A 13,997-nucleotide genomic window follows, 5' to 3' on the forward strand; every position below is an offset into this window, starting at 1 on the left:
TTCTCATTCCAAAACTAAAAAATAATGATGTGTTTTAAGATGGGATTTAAAAACAGGAAAAGTAAATGCCAGCCTGGTCTTTCATTTTGAAACTAGGATGCACTTCAGTATTTAAATTTTTCTTCTACTCTGTTTTTACTCCACTTTAATTCAAAGGGAAACATTTGACTTTTTAGTCCTTTTTGTTCGTCTATCACATATCTAATTAAACATACAAATCATATGATCAACATGTAAAATATGATGGATCGCAGTAGATTAATAAGTCCTTAATATGCAACAACCCGCTCATGCATGAAACTTAAACTGTGAAACCAAACCCACAAAACTTTCCAAACATACCAAACATGTCAGACAAAATGTTGTGAAACTTTGTATGAAGTGTTGCACAAGACATCCATAATAGGTCTGTTTAATAAAATATGTGCAGTAAAAGCATTGAATCCTGGGATTTGATCTAATCTGTGTAAACAACATATAGCTTCAATAAAGACTTGAAACAAACCTTTATTTGCAACTGCTTGACTTTTTAGAATAAGACTTTAAAGTCCTGCTTACATGTAAAAGTATCTATAACTAGAATATAATATCATATTAAATAGTAATATAAAATTAAATAAGGGCTATTTTTCTTTCACCAATGATACTTTGCAGGACTTTAACTTGTAATGAGATACTTTGTTCTTGCTACTTGTATTTAAGTAAAGAGTCTGAGTACGTCGTCCACCACAAACACCTCATACTGTATAACACCGACACAATAAAAAACAAGGGATTTCATTATATTGGAGGACATCTGCTGTCTCAGCTGTTTTAGTGAAATAATTCTGCACATAAACACACACGAGCATCGATATGTGAGAAAGAGAAGATAAATACTAATGGAATTCTCTGTATTCTACTGAAGGTGCAATATTATGCTGTATAATAATCCATCACTGCTTGCTGTGCTGTTCTGGAGGTCTGAGTTATGTCCGACAGTACATCTCCCCCTAGTGGACGACTACCTAAAGCTTAACTGAGGGATTTAGTTTGCACTGTTTTTGTGTCTCTCTCTGTGACAAGTACTTGGCACTTGGCATTGATTTATATTTTGAAGTAAAATATCAAACATTGATTGATTCCAGTTTTCAAAAGTGAGGATCACTATCTGTCAGTCACATAATATGAATATGGCACCTTTGGCTGTGTGAAATTATAACAACCATATCTCACGACATCATGACATTCTATAGACAAAACAGTGAACTGATTGATCAATAAAATCACTAAAAATAAGTATTAGCTGCAGCCCTGGACTGTTTCTTAAAATAGCAACAACACCACTGAAATGATTGTGTCATAGTTCCTGCTGATTCAGTGTCAGTAGTTTCAGTAGCTGTTGTTTAATGTTGTCTTTAATTGAGATGAATTACTCACAAGAGGCGTATTATTATAACTGTGTAAGACTAGACTGTGATATCCAGGCCATCAGGGCGTTAGTCTTGCTTTTCATCACTCTGACATTTTTCTGACCATGACTAATATCCACAGTGGGACTTTGGAGTAAATGGGCAGCTCTGACTGGCTTTAATTAGTCAAATATATTCAGTGCTGGCCCTTAATAAATCATAATGACCAATAACGACAGTGCAGTCTAGAAGGTACATTACCAGCTCGTACAAAAAAGGACAACTGCTGCCATTCGTGTTATTTCACACAGGTTTCCAGATCAACAGTAAATTATTGTGATCTATTCTGAAATATATTGTTCTGCACTGCCCGGATGGAAACGCTATGTTTCCTCTGAGAGACATTCTCGTGGAAGAGTAGCCAGGGCGCCGCACACCACAGCACTCGACTGACGCAGGAGAGGAGAGTAATGCATGCATGAAATGTTTCTCTAATAACCCCGTTCCCAGAACACAAACGCATTAACGGGCCGTCGTGAAGGAGCCGTTTCTAATGGCTCCCAGCGTTGGCAAATGTACTGCAGATTTGTGGCAATTTCAAAAGTGAGTGGATCAATAATAATTTTTGACATGCAGCCATGTCCATTTCCTCAAACTTCCTTTGTTAATATTTGATTTGGAGGATTTATTGTCCTGATAAGATGATGACACAGCACTGAAATGAAAGTGGAAGTAAATGAGATGGTTCTATCTGGGATATATCTCAGACTCTAATCTATTATGCATCCATAAGCCATTCTGGGCACGAATAATGAGAGAAAAATTAAGCTTTCAACTCTTAAGACAACAGAAACTGCAAACAGGATGTACTCAGCACCTGTCTGTTGCAGCTCATATGCTTATCCATCCTTTGATGGACTGGGACTGAGTGTTAAAAGCATTAATAAACAGATCAGGCAATGCTGCTTTGCTGGTTCTCTGGTGACAGTTAATAGTAGAGGATCACAGAGTGAGGACGACAAAGCAACGGGTCAAAGCAAACATTTCAAGTTCCCCTGACCTCCAGTATACGTCGTGAGGACAACATGATGACGCATCATTGCACCACTGAGACATGTAGTATGAGTGTGTGGGCTGTATTAGTGCAGCAGGGGTCTTCAAAACCATTACCAATGAAGTATTGCAGGCTGATGGAGGCTTTAGTCATCTCTCCAGTTCAAACTGGGTTACACAATATCTCCAAACGGCACTACTCAGCTCTTATGAGTCGGTGTATTAAATATAAGACCGATTGGAAAATAAATGTTTTTCTCGATACCTCATGGTGTAGAGGAGAGTCCCGTCGTCTTTGAGCCGCAGCAGCTTGTTGGGTGTAGTCATGTTGTGTGCGATGGACTTCTTCCCGTTGAGGAAGAAGGTGTCGGGGGTCCAGATGTTGCTGGCAAGGAGATTGTTCAAGGGAAGCATCTCCATCGGGCCTTTAAAGCAAAGACGCTCGTCTTTCCAGCTCTGACGAAAGAATACGTCGATGGTGTATTCCTGCAGAGAAACGGCACGTTGTTCAGTCCCATAAATATGAGAGAGATGATGTGACGCATGATAAAAGAGTTCAGCTGTTTGTTTAGAGGATAAAGGAGGTAGGATAACACATTATGTTGCCTAAAAAGAAGTTAATCCAAACACAAAGTGCTTTTTTTAAGATCAGGGTGCTGGTGAGGTGGAATACATTTAGCTGTAATTATGTAATGTAAATTTTAATCATACAGCCATATTATACAATTTTTTTTTTTACACGTTTGTACTGTGATTAATGCAAAAGTCCGATTTTTGATCTTATGTAATGACCCATAAAAGAAAATTTAAATGTATTTTGTGTATTGCAATGCAATTTTTGGAGCCTTTAAAAGTCAATTGATACAGTGGGTTACATTATGTGTAAAAAAAAAAAAAAAAAAAAAAAAAAAAAAAGATTTTGAATCAATAAGTTAATCAAAGGATTTTCTCACCATCTCCGTGTCAGAGACTGGTCCAAAGCTTGTGACAAAGATGTTGGTTTTGATCTCCGTCACCTTCTCTGTGAGAACAGATAGAACATGATGAGCCTTTACAGCAATGTTATTTTTGGTTAGGTGCATAAATTATTATCAAGAACATCTGTTCTAAATATAAAGACCTGATGGATTTTTTTAAATTAGTTTTTTTTACAAATACCCTTTAACAAACTGTAACATCAAACCTTTCTGTATATTACAGTTCATATATTTTGTGCTGGACTTTCTGTGCTCTGAAGGATATTAGATTGTTCTGAAAATCTTCATGAAATACCCAAGTGTGGTTTACATTTTTTTTTCTATTACCTTGTCATTTACAGATGCCTTTGTCATTTCACATGTTCATTGTAAAAAAAAAAAAAAAAAAAAAAAGCTTTATTTTGTAATTTTTTATCAAAAATGGAATGCGGATAATACAAATCAAATGTAAATCAAATTCCCAAACCTGGAATTTATTCTATCTAGATAGATATATAATTACACTTTCTCTAGATATGGGTGTGATTTGCTAAAGTTAAGTTGTTGAAAGAAAATGACAAACTATAAGTTGTTTGACAATCCATCCTTCAAAAACTAAGTTCAGATGAAGCCCTGCTATTTTGAACACAGTGCATGATCAGATTTGAACACTTTAATGTTGTTCAGGAACTGTTGTATGACAAACACTTGAATCTGTGTCAGGAAGAAAACAAGCTCTCGCTGAAAGAGTGAAAAACACCCAGAGGAAGACACACACATGAATGTAAAGATTACAGCCTGCCGGAGAAAAAAAACATCCTTCACTTTAAAATAAACTATCTCTTCTAGTAAAACTTTTATAAAAAAGTCAGTATGAGCTACAAATGTCCAGACTGAGGTGAGCTTGCACTTCAAAAACCAAAACATCAGCATAGTCTCAATCCTCAAATTAAAACTTTAAGCAGACTTTAGTGACTCCTAGTGGTCGCACGAAAAACAACAGTTAAAGAAAATGTTCTTAAAATAAAGGTTTTGAGTGTCCAGAATAAAAAAAAAAAAGAGAGATTCTGTTTCATAACAATTGATATGTGAAGTGCTTACAGGGACTTTAAGGGTCTTAAACTCAACTTGATCATCAGATGTATGTTGTTAGAGCAGCTCAGTGGAGTATAATTCTTTACATAGAGTTTGGAATATAATCATTTAATGGTGTAAAACAAAAGGACAAAGAACAAAGAACCTACTGTAACCACCGGCTTCCTCAAGGTCACAGCAGCATGCCGCGAGCGTCAGTGTGTTCACAGAGCCAGTAAATCATACTTAGAGGAGGCCTGAACAGGTGATCATGTGTCTTTGTCTCCTGATTACCCAAACATTTGCCTGGTCTGGGATGAGCAGCGGGCAGATGTTGTTCTCTGAGGACTAAAGGGCTTTTTCTGTCATCACAGCTCTCTGTATTAGTTGTGCATTAGACGAGAAACCCTCCAAGACATTTCCATAACGGCGTAATCAGTTCTCACCTCGTATAGGTGGGACTGTATTAATTAGTAAGATGTCAGAGGTGTGGAGGTTTTTTATTTAGCGGGCTTACCTCCCAGTCCGGGGCGGAGTCTGTTGTCATAACCGTCCAGCAGTCCGTCCAGAATGCGTGTGAAAATGGTAATGTTGTCATTTAATTCGGCCTCTTTTGGAGTTCCAGTCACATCCTGGGAGAGGCTGCATGAAAGAGGATTTTTAAACACAGACTTTAGAGTCAAATGGATCAGAAAAAGACAACGTAAAGCAAACTTAAAAGAACACTAACTGGCTCTAAAAAACAATCTGACTGAAATCAATTAAGCAAATATTACAGAAACAGTTTAAATGTATTAAACGGTTAATTGTTCAAAGTGTGCCTTTACACTTACAGGAGTCAGTTCCTTACCTCAGACGGCAGGTGATGCTCACAAGCAGGACACAGAACCACAGACGTCTCATTGCAAAGCCGTTGCACATTCCATCGCCCATTCCTGAAAGCACACACACTCACTTATTTAAAACTACAGTATCTGTCTTTTTCTTTTCATCAGCACTTTTAGCTCAGATTAAAGCAGAAACATGAAAAGAAATTAGGTTTCACAATTATTTAAATGTACAGGTGCCCGTGTCCAACCAGCTTTACTGTGGATACTGAACAATAACAAATAAATCAGAGGCTTCAGGATTTGGCATCTTCAGCCGCAATGTAGCCCTGCAGAAACTCAGCATGCATGTGGGAGTGTGCTCAATAAATCTTTATCAGGACTAATTCAAGAAAGCAAACGCACAGGAATGTGCTGACAGTATCATGTTATCATCCATCTCCATGTGCCCATATACAGTTGTCATCTGCCTTCCTACAAGGCAACAATAAAACCTGCAGATGTAAAAAAAAAAAAAAGATGATAATACAAAGTGCTTCCTTCCTTTTTCTCAGGGGACCCATTGTGTCTCTTCTTTGTTGGACCCCCTCCCACAGCCCATTCATCTCACTGCAACTGAGCCTCTCCTCAATTTCACTAATGAAGTTCTGTACAGGACAGAGGCTGAGATCTGCTCTGATGATGAACATGTGAAACGCCTCCACATGTACATACAGTATATGTCTACAACCCTCCGTCCAAGGTTCCCCACCAGCACATCTGTAATCCCACACTGCTTTCAGCACCGCAGCTGGACTCTTTTAAAGCCCCCTCTGTGGTGCTGTGGCTGTGCGCACCCTGCACCGCATCCCCATCATTCACGACTCAGTCGTGCACAGATCCCCCACAAGCCAACTAAAACCCCCGCGAAGAGGATGCGCTGTGAGAATACCTCCTCTCCTGCTCCGGCTCTCATCACCGAGTCTACCCGCTGCAGGTCCTTCCTATCAGCGGCAGCAGCAGCAGCAGACCTCGGCTATACTCTACTGTAGCCTCCAATGCCCACCCGTCCCCACTACATCTCATACTGTACTGGCCTCTAACAACGCTCTGCTGTACAGGCGCCGAGCCGCAGTTGCCAAAGCTTACCACACAAGACGATGCGCAGTCAAAACTTCTCCGTAGATATATCACACGCAGATCGCGCTGTTCACTATTTGGCATCAATTCCTACAAACGCCACCTCGATCTGCGCGCAACGATTGCATATTGGAAAGAGAGAGAGAGAGAGAGCTGGGCAGAAGAAGAAGAGGTAAAGAAGATGTGGACTGTCAGCGAGCTTTGTTTCCTCCCCAGAGCGATTAAAAGGTTGGCAGCGAAAAAAGAAAGGCTTCCCAACACTTCTGCTGACTGACCATCCTTTGGTTTTGGTCTCCGAGGAGCCGCGAGCAGCACACAAGCAGCACACAAGCGAGCTTAGCACAAAATCCAATACTGTATCCAAAGGCAAAGTACAACAGCAGAATGTGGACTCGAGCAGGCGAGCGTGGAGGGAAAAAGCAGGAGGAGGATGTGTGGCCACAGAGAGTGGAGGAGAGAGATGCTGTAGAGAAGGTGGGCGGGGGGGATAAGGGATGAAGAATCAGTAGTAACACTGAGGGCCATGAGAGGGATCTTAACAGCATTAAGCCTCTTAAAAGCTCCCATAATTCAATAATTCTTTATCAGTAAATTATAACACAAAACTGAAGTCAACAATCACCGCAAGAATGTTTAAATTGGTTTCTGCTCAATCCAAAAATCTTCTAGTGTTATGAATGGTATGCAATGACATTGAAAAAAGTCAAGTAAGGTGAACCTGCTCGGCCTATAGCGGTGCAGTGACCGATCCCCATTACAAATGTAACTGCATTATATCGATGAAATTTCCTAAAAGGTTCCGCAGGATGTGAATGTTTTGTGATCAAACCATCTAAAGTAGGAACGATATGAAAACCAGCAACCAGGGATATTTACAGGCTGCATGAACTTATTGACATCTGTTCACTGACATTACATTTTTCCCAGGATAACGTGTGTATGTAAGTGTGTAATACACCTGTCACTCCACTAGAGGATACCGTGTCAGGGTCACATTTTGCCTTGCCTAGGCGTGAAAAGTACACGCATGACCAAGGTCCAACAAGGAGGTCATGTGACACAAAGTGAAGTAGAAAACGTGATAAAGCAGCATAGGGAGGCGGTAAGGGTGGTCGGACAGTACAAACACAGCGGTGTCCCCTGGGAGACCAGTGTTTGTGTCTGGGAGAGAGCAGAAGTCAACGCGGTTTTCATTTAAGTAATGTAAGTTACTTATGCAACGTGTTTAACTTGTAAAATGTACGTTAAGTAGCGTGACTAATATTTCTTACGTAAAATTACGTTGTTGTTTTTTTTTAACCCAAACAATGATCTTCTAGTAACCCTAATTAAGTAGTTTTGGTGTCTAACCCACATTAAACTCAAACAATGATATTTTCCTAAATGTAACTATGTGGTTTGGTGGTGCATAAAATTAAGCTACTTCACTTTTTTCACAAGTTGTGATGAGTATTTTTCTAATGTTTTGCAATGTTGAATGATCAGTCGCTAATGAAAATAATCATAAACTGCAGCCATTATAACATCAATTCCCACTGATATATTTTTCTATATAAGTAAACGCGCCCTGGACAGGGATAACAATAAAGATCAGATTGAAATCAACACAATTAAGTCATATGGAAACCTGAAAAGGATTGTGTTTCTTTTAGCTTTATGTTAACATATATAGCAATGATGCCATGCTCCATGCACTGAGGTTATATGGACTAAAAAACAGTGATCGCTGCATCCCTTCTCACCACAGTTGGATTTCGATTTGTGACAAGCTATACTTTTATATACACTTCCTCCGTTTTCTTCCTATTGTGGTCTTGACTTAAGTGGGACAAACCTGAAAAACAGAGTCCTGATTTTGTGGTGAGTGGTCCAGATTACAGGAGGAGATGATATGTCACACACGTCCTGTAGCAGCACAAACACAACTCTCTCCTTCATCACTCTGCATTTACTGACAAGAACTAGGGTCTCTTTAGCAGCTGTATTTGTTTCAAATTTCACAACAAAAGTGCAAGTGGAAATAATTGCTTGTGAAACTGCAGGACCTTTATGAGTTTCGGCTCAAGGTGAAAACCTTCTGGTGCATCTGTTCTGACAGTGTGCAATAAAACTGGGCTCGGAAACAAATCTCCAACAGGGACATGGAACAAGTCCGTTGAAGTCAGAACTGTACAGACACAAATTAATGCCTTGCTTTTTTGTTTGCAGGAATGCTGTTGATGGGAACAAAAAGCTTTACGCCATCTATGATACAAGGTAAGAATCACTCCTTAAACACTGCCGTCCTCATGTAGAAAGCTGCAGAGTAATAATTCTGAGACGTGGCAGAAAACCAGTATGGATCTCTTGAATAAATAGAAGAAGAAATTTGTTGGGAATAGTCCAACTCCAGCACACTGTTATTTGCTGCAGCAGTGTTGAACTTCTGCCTCTACAGCAAACACTGTAGCAAACAGAAAAAAAAAACAGCTCCAAGAGCATCCTCATGAAATCTCGACAGAAACAAGTCAAGTTGATGGCACTCTGAGAAGGAAAATCATGTCTTTATACACAAATAATCCTGAATTCTTAAAATGTATCCCCTTTCAAACCCCTTTCACTGTGTTTCCTAAACCTAAAACATTAATAATGTATTTATAGGCAGACTTGACCATGCACATCCAACGTAGGCCCCTCTAGAACAGAGAAAACCCTTATATTTTATAAAATGTAGTAATATTTCTTCAACACTTTAAGGGATGCCTATGCAAATTGTTCAAAAATTATGCTAATATATATTGTAACATTTGAATGTAGCTGTAACAAGTAGATAACAGTCCTTTTCAAGGTATTATTTGGAAAACTACAAGTTTAATTGATTACATTAAAAATAACATACATGTCATGTTCCATAAATTAATAAAGCCATTATCAACAACATCTGCCTCCCCTGCTTTTCCTGCAAATCAAGTCAAAATATCAGCTGTGAAACAGGTCTATAAAGTCAATGAAATGCCTTGGTTATCTCAGAGTATGCATAACCTAACGCAGGCCAGAGTCAGCTAACATCAGCTACCTGGAGCTTCTGGTCAAAAGAGACCCAATAACTGCAGAAACTAAAGACCCGTTTTATTGAAATGAATTTTTCATTTGGAGGAAGATTATGGTATTTCATCTTCACAAATAAATTCAGAAAATAGGCTAACTGGCCTCTTAACCATCTTCAAGTAAACTACTGCAAAGATGAGGGTTCGCTAATCCAGTTTCAGTTGAACTTTATCGCATTTTACTTTTATCCATACATATAGAACTTTTAGAACTTTCAGCATTTCTACGCAGGGCTTTTATTCACAAATTGAAAATTGAACAGGTGCATGTAAACACTTTCTGATATGCAAACCAACATGGTAAACACCAAGTGGTGCATTGGTCAAGGCTCTCTACTGTAGGTTAGCAAGTGCCGCCCTAGCATGCAAAATGTTATGACAAGCTGTATGTCTCCGATTTGGAAAATAAATACTCCCAAGTGTTTGGGTATTGGTTTTCAGCGGTATAATTGGTGTTGAAATTTGTCAGCAAATTTAAATGGGAAAAATTCTCCTTAGCAAGCTAAACAAGGCACCTTGCATAAGGAAACCCTAGCGGCAATTTAGGAGTACATTTGGGCCAGTTTGGGACACGCTGGGCTGATACTGCACACTTGTCCCTCTGGTGTGGCTTTAGAGCAAAAACGAAACAGAAATGTCTGAACATGGACACTGTTCTTGTAAAGGTGTCAGATGCGGGCAGGAGCCCCCCTCCCTGTACCCATCCCTCAGCACGCCCCTGCATCTCAACATAATTGAACTGGTGCTCTGTCTTGGGCTTTTATATCAGGACATCTGCTTAAATCAGCTGTAAATGCAGGCTGCCACGTGCCCTGTAAACATTAGGAGGACATCCTCGCGCACATTGACTTAAAGAGACATTTTTCAAACTTGGAATTAGGCTTCTTTTCTTTTTTTTTCTTTTTTACTATACTGTATTTTACCAATGCGACTACCTTGGACAGCGGACCTGTGGGTTTGTATTGTTACAATGAGTTTTTGACAAACACTTAGTAGTGTGAGCTAAAAAAAAAGAAAGAAGAAGAAGAAGAAGAAGCTCGAAGCAGCCGTTCACCGGAGGATGGGGACACGGGGCAGCCCGCGCGAGGCTTTACGGCTCCGCTGCCGTATGACAGCCGGCGACGAACACACCTAACATCCAAGACACCGCGCCTCTGCCTCATGAAGCATGTCAACACAGGCCGAGTCGGAGGTAGAAACAATGTGGAAGAAGTCTCACCTGATTTAGCGGGTGTGTGAGCACCGTGGCTCCTTCTTCACACAGTCATTTGTTGAACGCTGGACAGCACCCGCACATCCAGACAGCACACAAGGGATGTGGAGAAGCCAGAAAACGGGGCTCTTTGACATTGTTTCATTCCCGCTGGTCGTGGCAGTGATGTGCTGTGCCCAGAGGTGAGTGGGAACCGGACGCAAGTCTGGGGATCCGCTTTCGAGAAGACTTACCACCCTTGTTGTCTTCTTCCTTTCAGCGTCAACGAGCCGGGGAACATGTCTTTCGTCAAAGAGACTGTGGATAAACTGTTGAAAGGATATGATATTCGTCTTCGACCAGACTTTGGAGGTACGACGCAGGTCATTTGTTTCAGTGTGTTTCACCCTAATGGCTCCCCGAATGTTTATTTACTGTTTCGTGTTTTATTTGACAGAATTAGTGGCCCGTATTTGACTTTATTTTGTTTTTATTTCAAGGTGCACCGGTTGCTGTTGGCATGAGTATAGACGTGGCAAGTATAGACATGGTGTCAGAAGTCAATATGGTAAGTAGCGTACAAATCCTGCATCTGATTTGAGTCATTTCTAGTTTTGATGTTCTTTTGTTGACTGTTTTTTAATGATGGAAAATGTATTTATATCTTATACAGAGGGGTTAGGTTCTGGGAATTTTCGGGTATCACTTTCTTATAAGGCAGCCTTTGTAAATCATTTACCGATGCTTTATTGATCAGTTATAAGTCATTATTGATAAGGAGGTTGCCAGGTTGTGAAAAGTCCCTTTGCCTGGCGTTATCCTATTTGGTAAAAATGCATTTGTAACTGTTTGTTACTCATGAACAACTAATGGATTTCTGACTTCCTCACAAGCTTTCATGTCAGCACTTATATCTGGTACCAAGACATTTTTACAATCATCCATCCTGTATGTAACCGTAAAGTTAACATTATACCTTATTGACTCCAGTGCTCTGCAGACCCTTCCTGCAAGGTCCTTTAGAGCAAGCTATAACTTGGCAACCCTAAACTTGTTCTTAAAATTAGTTATATCTGTTGCATAAAGCTTTGGTAGACAAGTAATTAACCATTAAGAAAGTCATTAGCTGCTTCTTGTAGCCTAATCAGTTATAAATGGTGTGTTGTTAAAAAGTCTTATTGAATTGGCAAATTTCTTTTTTTACAACTCAAAACCTTGTGAACAGGCTGATCAATAAAGCATCAGTAAATGGTGGATTATTAAAACACCTAGTTGCAAGCCCATTATAAAGTAAGACTTATTAGCAAGTGATATTACCAAATCTAGAGCACTTTATACTGCAGAATACAACAAGCCTTATAAACTCCTGATTTGTTCCGGTTTGTATGTAAGCAGACAAAAAGAAGAAGCAGTTTATAGTGGCTCTTCTGTGTTGTCTAGAAGGGTTTGTTTATCTTCTGTAACAGATTATAGTGAGTTGTTTGGTTGCATCCTGGTTCACTGGCTGTGTGACTCTAGCAATGATGACCTAATGGTCATGTTACAAGATAACGTCATTTAGTTCTGTTGCCATGTCTTCTCCATTTAAATATAAAAACCCAACTAGCTGGACCATCAGAAGTGTGTGCGAGTGTGTATGTGTGTTGAGGTTGGCACACCATGTGCTCTGAACAGTTTAATGCCTTTATGCCATCAATCAGTGGTCTGAACTGCTGACAGAGCTTGATGATCAATCACATGCTCCAAAGAGGAAATAGCCCCTGACATACTGTCCTGACAAGTATGTGTGATGAAATATACCCGTGGTGCATTTTAATGCATCTCTACACAGCAGCATAGAGTGGTTCAACAAGAACCACAGAGAAGCTGCACACTAGTTTCCAGTGACGACAAAGTTGTCTATAATGGTATCCATTTTTGTGTGTTGTTAGAGTGGATAAAACGTTATAATTTTCTATTAATATTGTATATGGGTTTTCACACAGAGACATGATACACAGTTTTAAATCCAGTGTTACCTACACTTCCTGAGGTCATCACTGTCTCCAAAGTCCACTGCAAACATAATTTGATAAATGTGCTTAGAAGGTATTGAAAAATGATTCTTTATCTAACTGCAGAATTTGCTTGAGAATCATTAGGTTTTTAATTATTTTGAGTATCAAAGCAATCCATTGATACTTGTCTTTACATCAATGGATACATTACAAGCAGGAACTGCTCATAAGTAATTCTGCATGTTTTTAATGATGTCAGTTGGCCAAAATGCAAACAAATATAGGCTAGAAAAAGGGGTTGTCTCAATTTTGTCTCAGCTTTGAAAACCCCTGAAATATAGCAATCAGCTTTATGCACGGGAGGATTGTTCACTGTTATTCATGCCGCACATGAATAATGCACCAGCCTAATAATATGTGCAATAGTTATTGTGGACACAAGTACAAAATTGGACTACTTTAAATGTAAGCCTTGGGTTGCACATAAATAGAGACATACACATGATTTTCTTGCTCATTAGCTCTAAAAAAAAAATCAATAATCTGTTAACTAAATTTCAGCACCTAATGGGCTAAACATAATGTCCGCATTAGAGACCACGCCCGCTTTTAACTTGAGAGTTGCTGTCGGCCATGCTGTTTGAAAAAGCATCCTCACTGGCTATCACATCTGACTGTCTGTGTAAATGCTTGTAGGCATGCAGGTGGGGACAGAGGATATATGTCTCCTCCTTGGGCCACACCAAATCAGACACATCCAGAAAATAGACTCTCCCAGTGGCACTTGAGCGTGTGTTCAAAATGATCTGCTCATGATATAAATGATGGGAGTCTGTCTCCACGAGGCATTATAGGAGCTGTCACTTTTGGGATTTTTTTTTTTTTAGTGAACTGAAAATATCAGCACCATCCTGATGGAGTGGGATCAGTGACAAGAACTCCACTCTGACTTCGGGAGCAAAGTGACCTCACATCATAGCTTTTAAACGGCTGGAGGTATAAATTGTTTTTAATTGTGAGATTGTGAGCAGCCAGTGCCACCAAGCCACAGTTGGAGTTCTTCTGTGGTCCTGAAAAACATGATTTTGTCCCTTTCTTTGTCTAATTCCCCTGCAGAGTGGTCTGACATTTGTAGCTTCTTCTCACATTTTGTTCGGTAGAGCATCTCAAGGCTGCAGATGAAGCTGTGTGTTCGAGGAAAATCCTCCTTACGCACTGAGATTGCAGAGTGAAACACTGTATATACAAAATTCTGCAATACCTCACATTTACCTGGAACCCTGCCTAAGTGTTCGATGCAAA

At 39.7% G+C, this 13,997-nt stretch overlaps 2 protein-coding genes across 6 annotated transcripts in view; one reads left to right on the plus strand and one right to left on the minus strand.

Annotated features, from left to right (window-relative positions):
• The window catches only part of gabra5 (gamma-aminobutyric acid type A receptor subunit alpha5), a 28,129-nt gene extending 17,315 nt beyond the window's left edge, over positions 1-10,814 (minus strand). The window contains exons 1-6 of one of the 4 annotated variants that reach the window (XM_069150828.1): positions 6,696-6,831; positions 6,430-6,573; positions 5,325-5,409; positions 4,992-5,116; positions 3,398-3,465; positions 2,710-2,930 (exon numbers count right to left, since the gene is read on the minus strand). In XM_069150828.1, the coding sequence (XP_069006929.1) occupies positions 2,710-2,930; positions 3,398-3,465; positions 4,992-5,116; positions 5,325-5,407 (497 nt within the window). In that variant the 5' untranslated portion in view covers positions 5,408-5,409; positions 6,430-6,573; positions 6,696-6,831. Of the gene's footprint in view, positions 1-2,709; positions 2,931-3,397; positions 3,466-4,991; positions 5,117-5,324; positions 5,410-6,232; positions 6,347-6,429; positions 6,832-10,725 lie in introns of those variants that run through there. The other 3 variants (XM_069150830.1, XM_069150827.1, XM_069150829.1) reach the window with 3 other exon arrangements.
• gabrb3 (gamma-aminobutyric acid type A receptor subunit beta3) overlaps positions 10,815-13,997 on the plus strand; it is a 29,543-nt gene continuing 26,360 nt past the window's right edge. For both annotated transcript variants that reach the window (XM_069150825.1, XM_069150826.1), the window contains exons 1-3: positions 10,815-10,901; positions 10,979-11,070; positions 11,199-11,266. In XM_069150825.1, coding sequence (XP_069006926.1) covers positions 10,822-10,901; positions 10,979-11,070; positions 11,199-11,266 — 240 coding nt within the window. In that variant the 5' untranslated portion in view covers positions 10,815-10,821. The remainder of the gene's footprint in view (positions 10,902-10,978; positions 11,071-11,198; positions 11,267-13,997) is intronic.

Source organism: Embiotoca jacksoni, unplaced genomic scaffold (genome assembly GCF_022577435.1).
Source record: "Embiotoca jacksoni isolate LCO1_2020_lvr unplaced genomic scaffold, fEmbJac1.0.p SCAF_16, whole genome shotgun sequence".
NCBI classification, from domain to species: Eukaryota; Metazoa; Chordata; class Actinopteri; family Embiotocidae; genus Embiotoca; species Embiotoca jacksoni.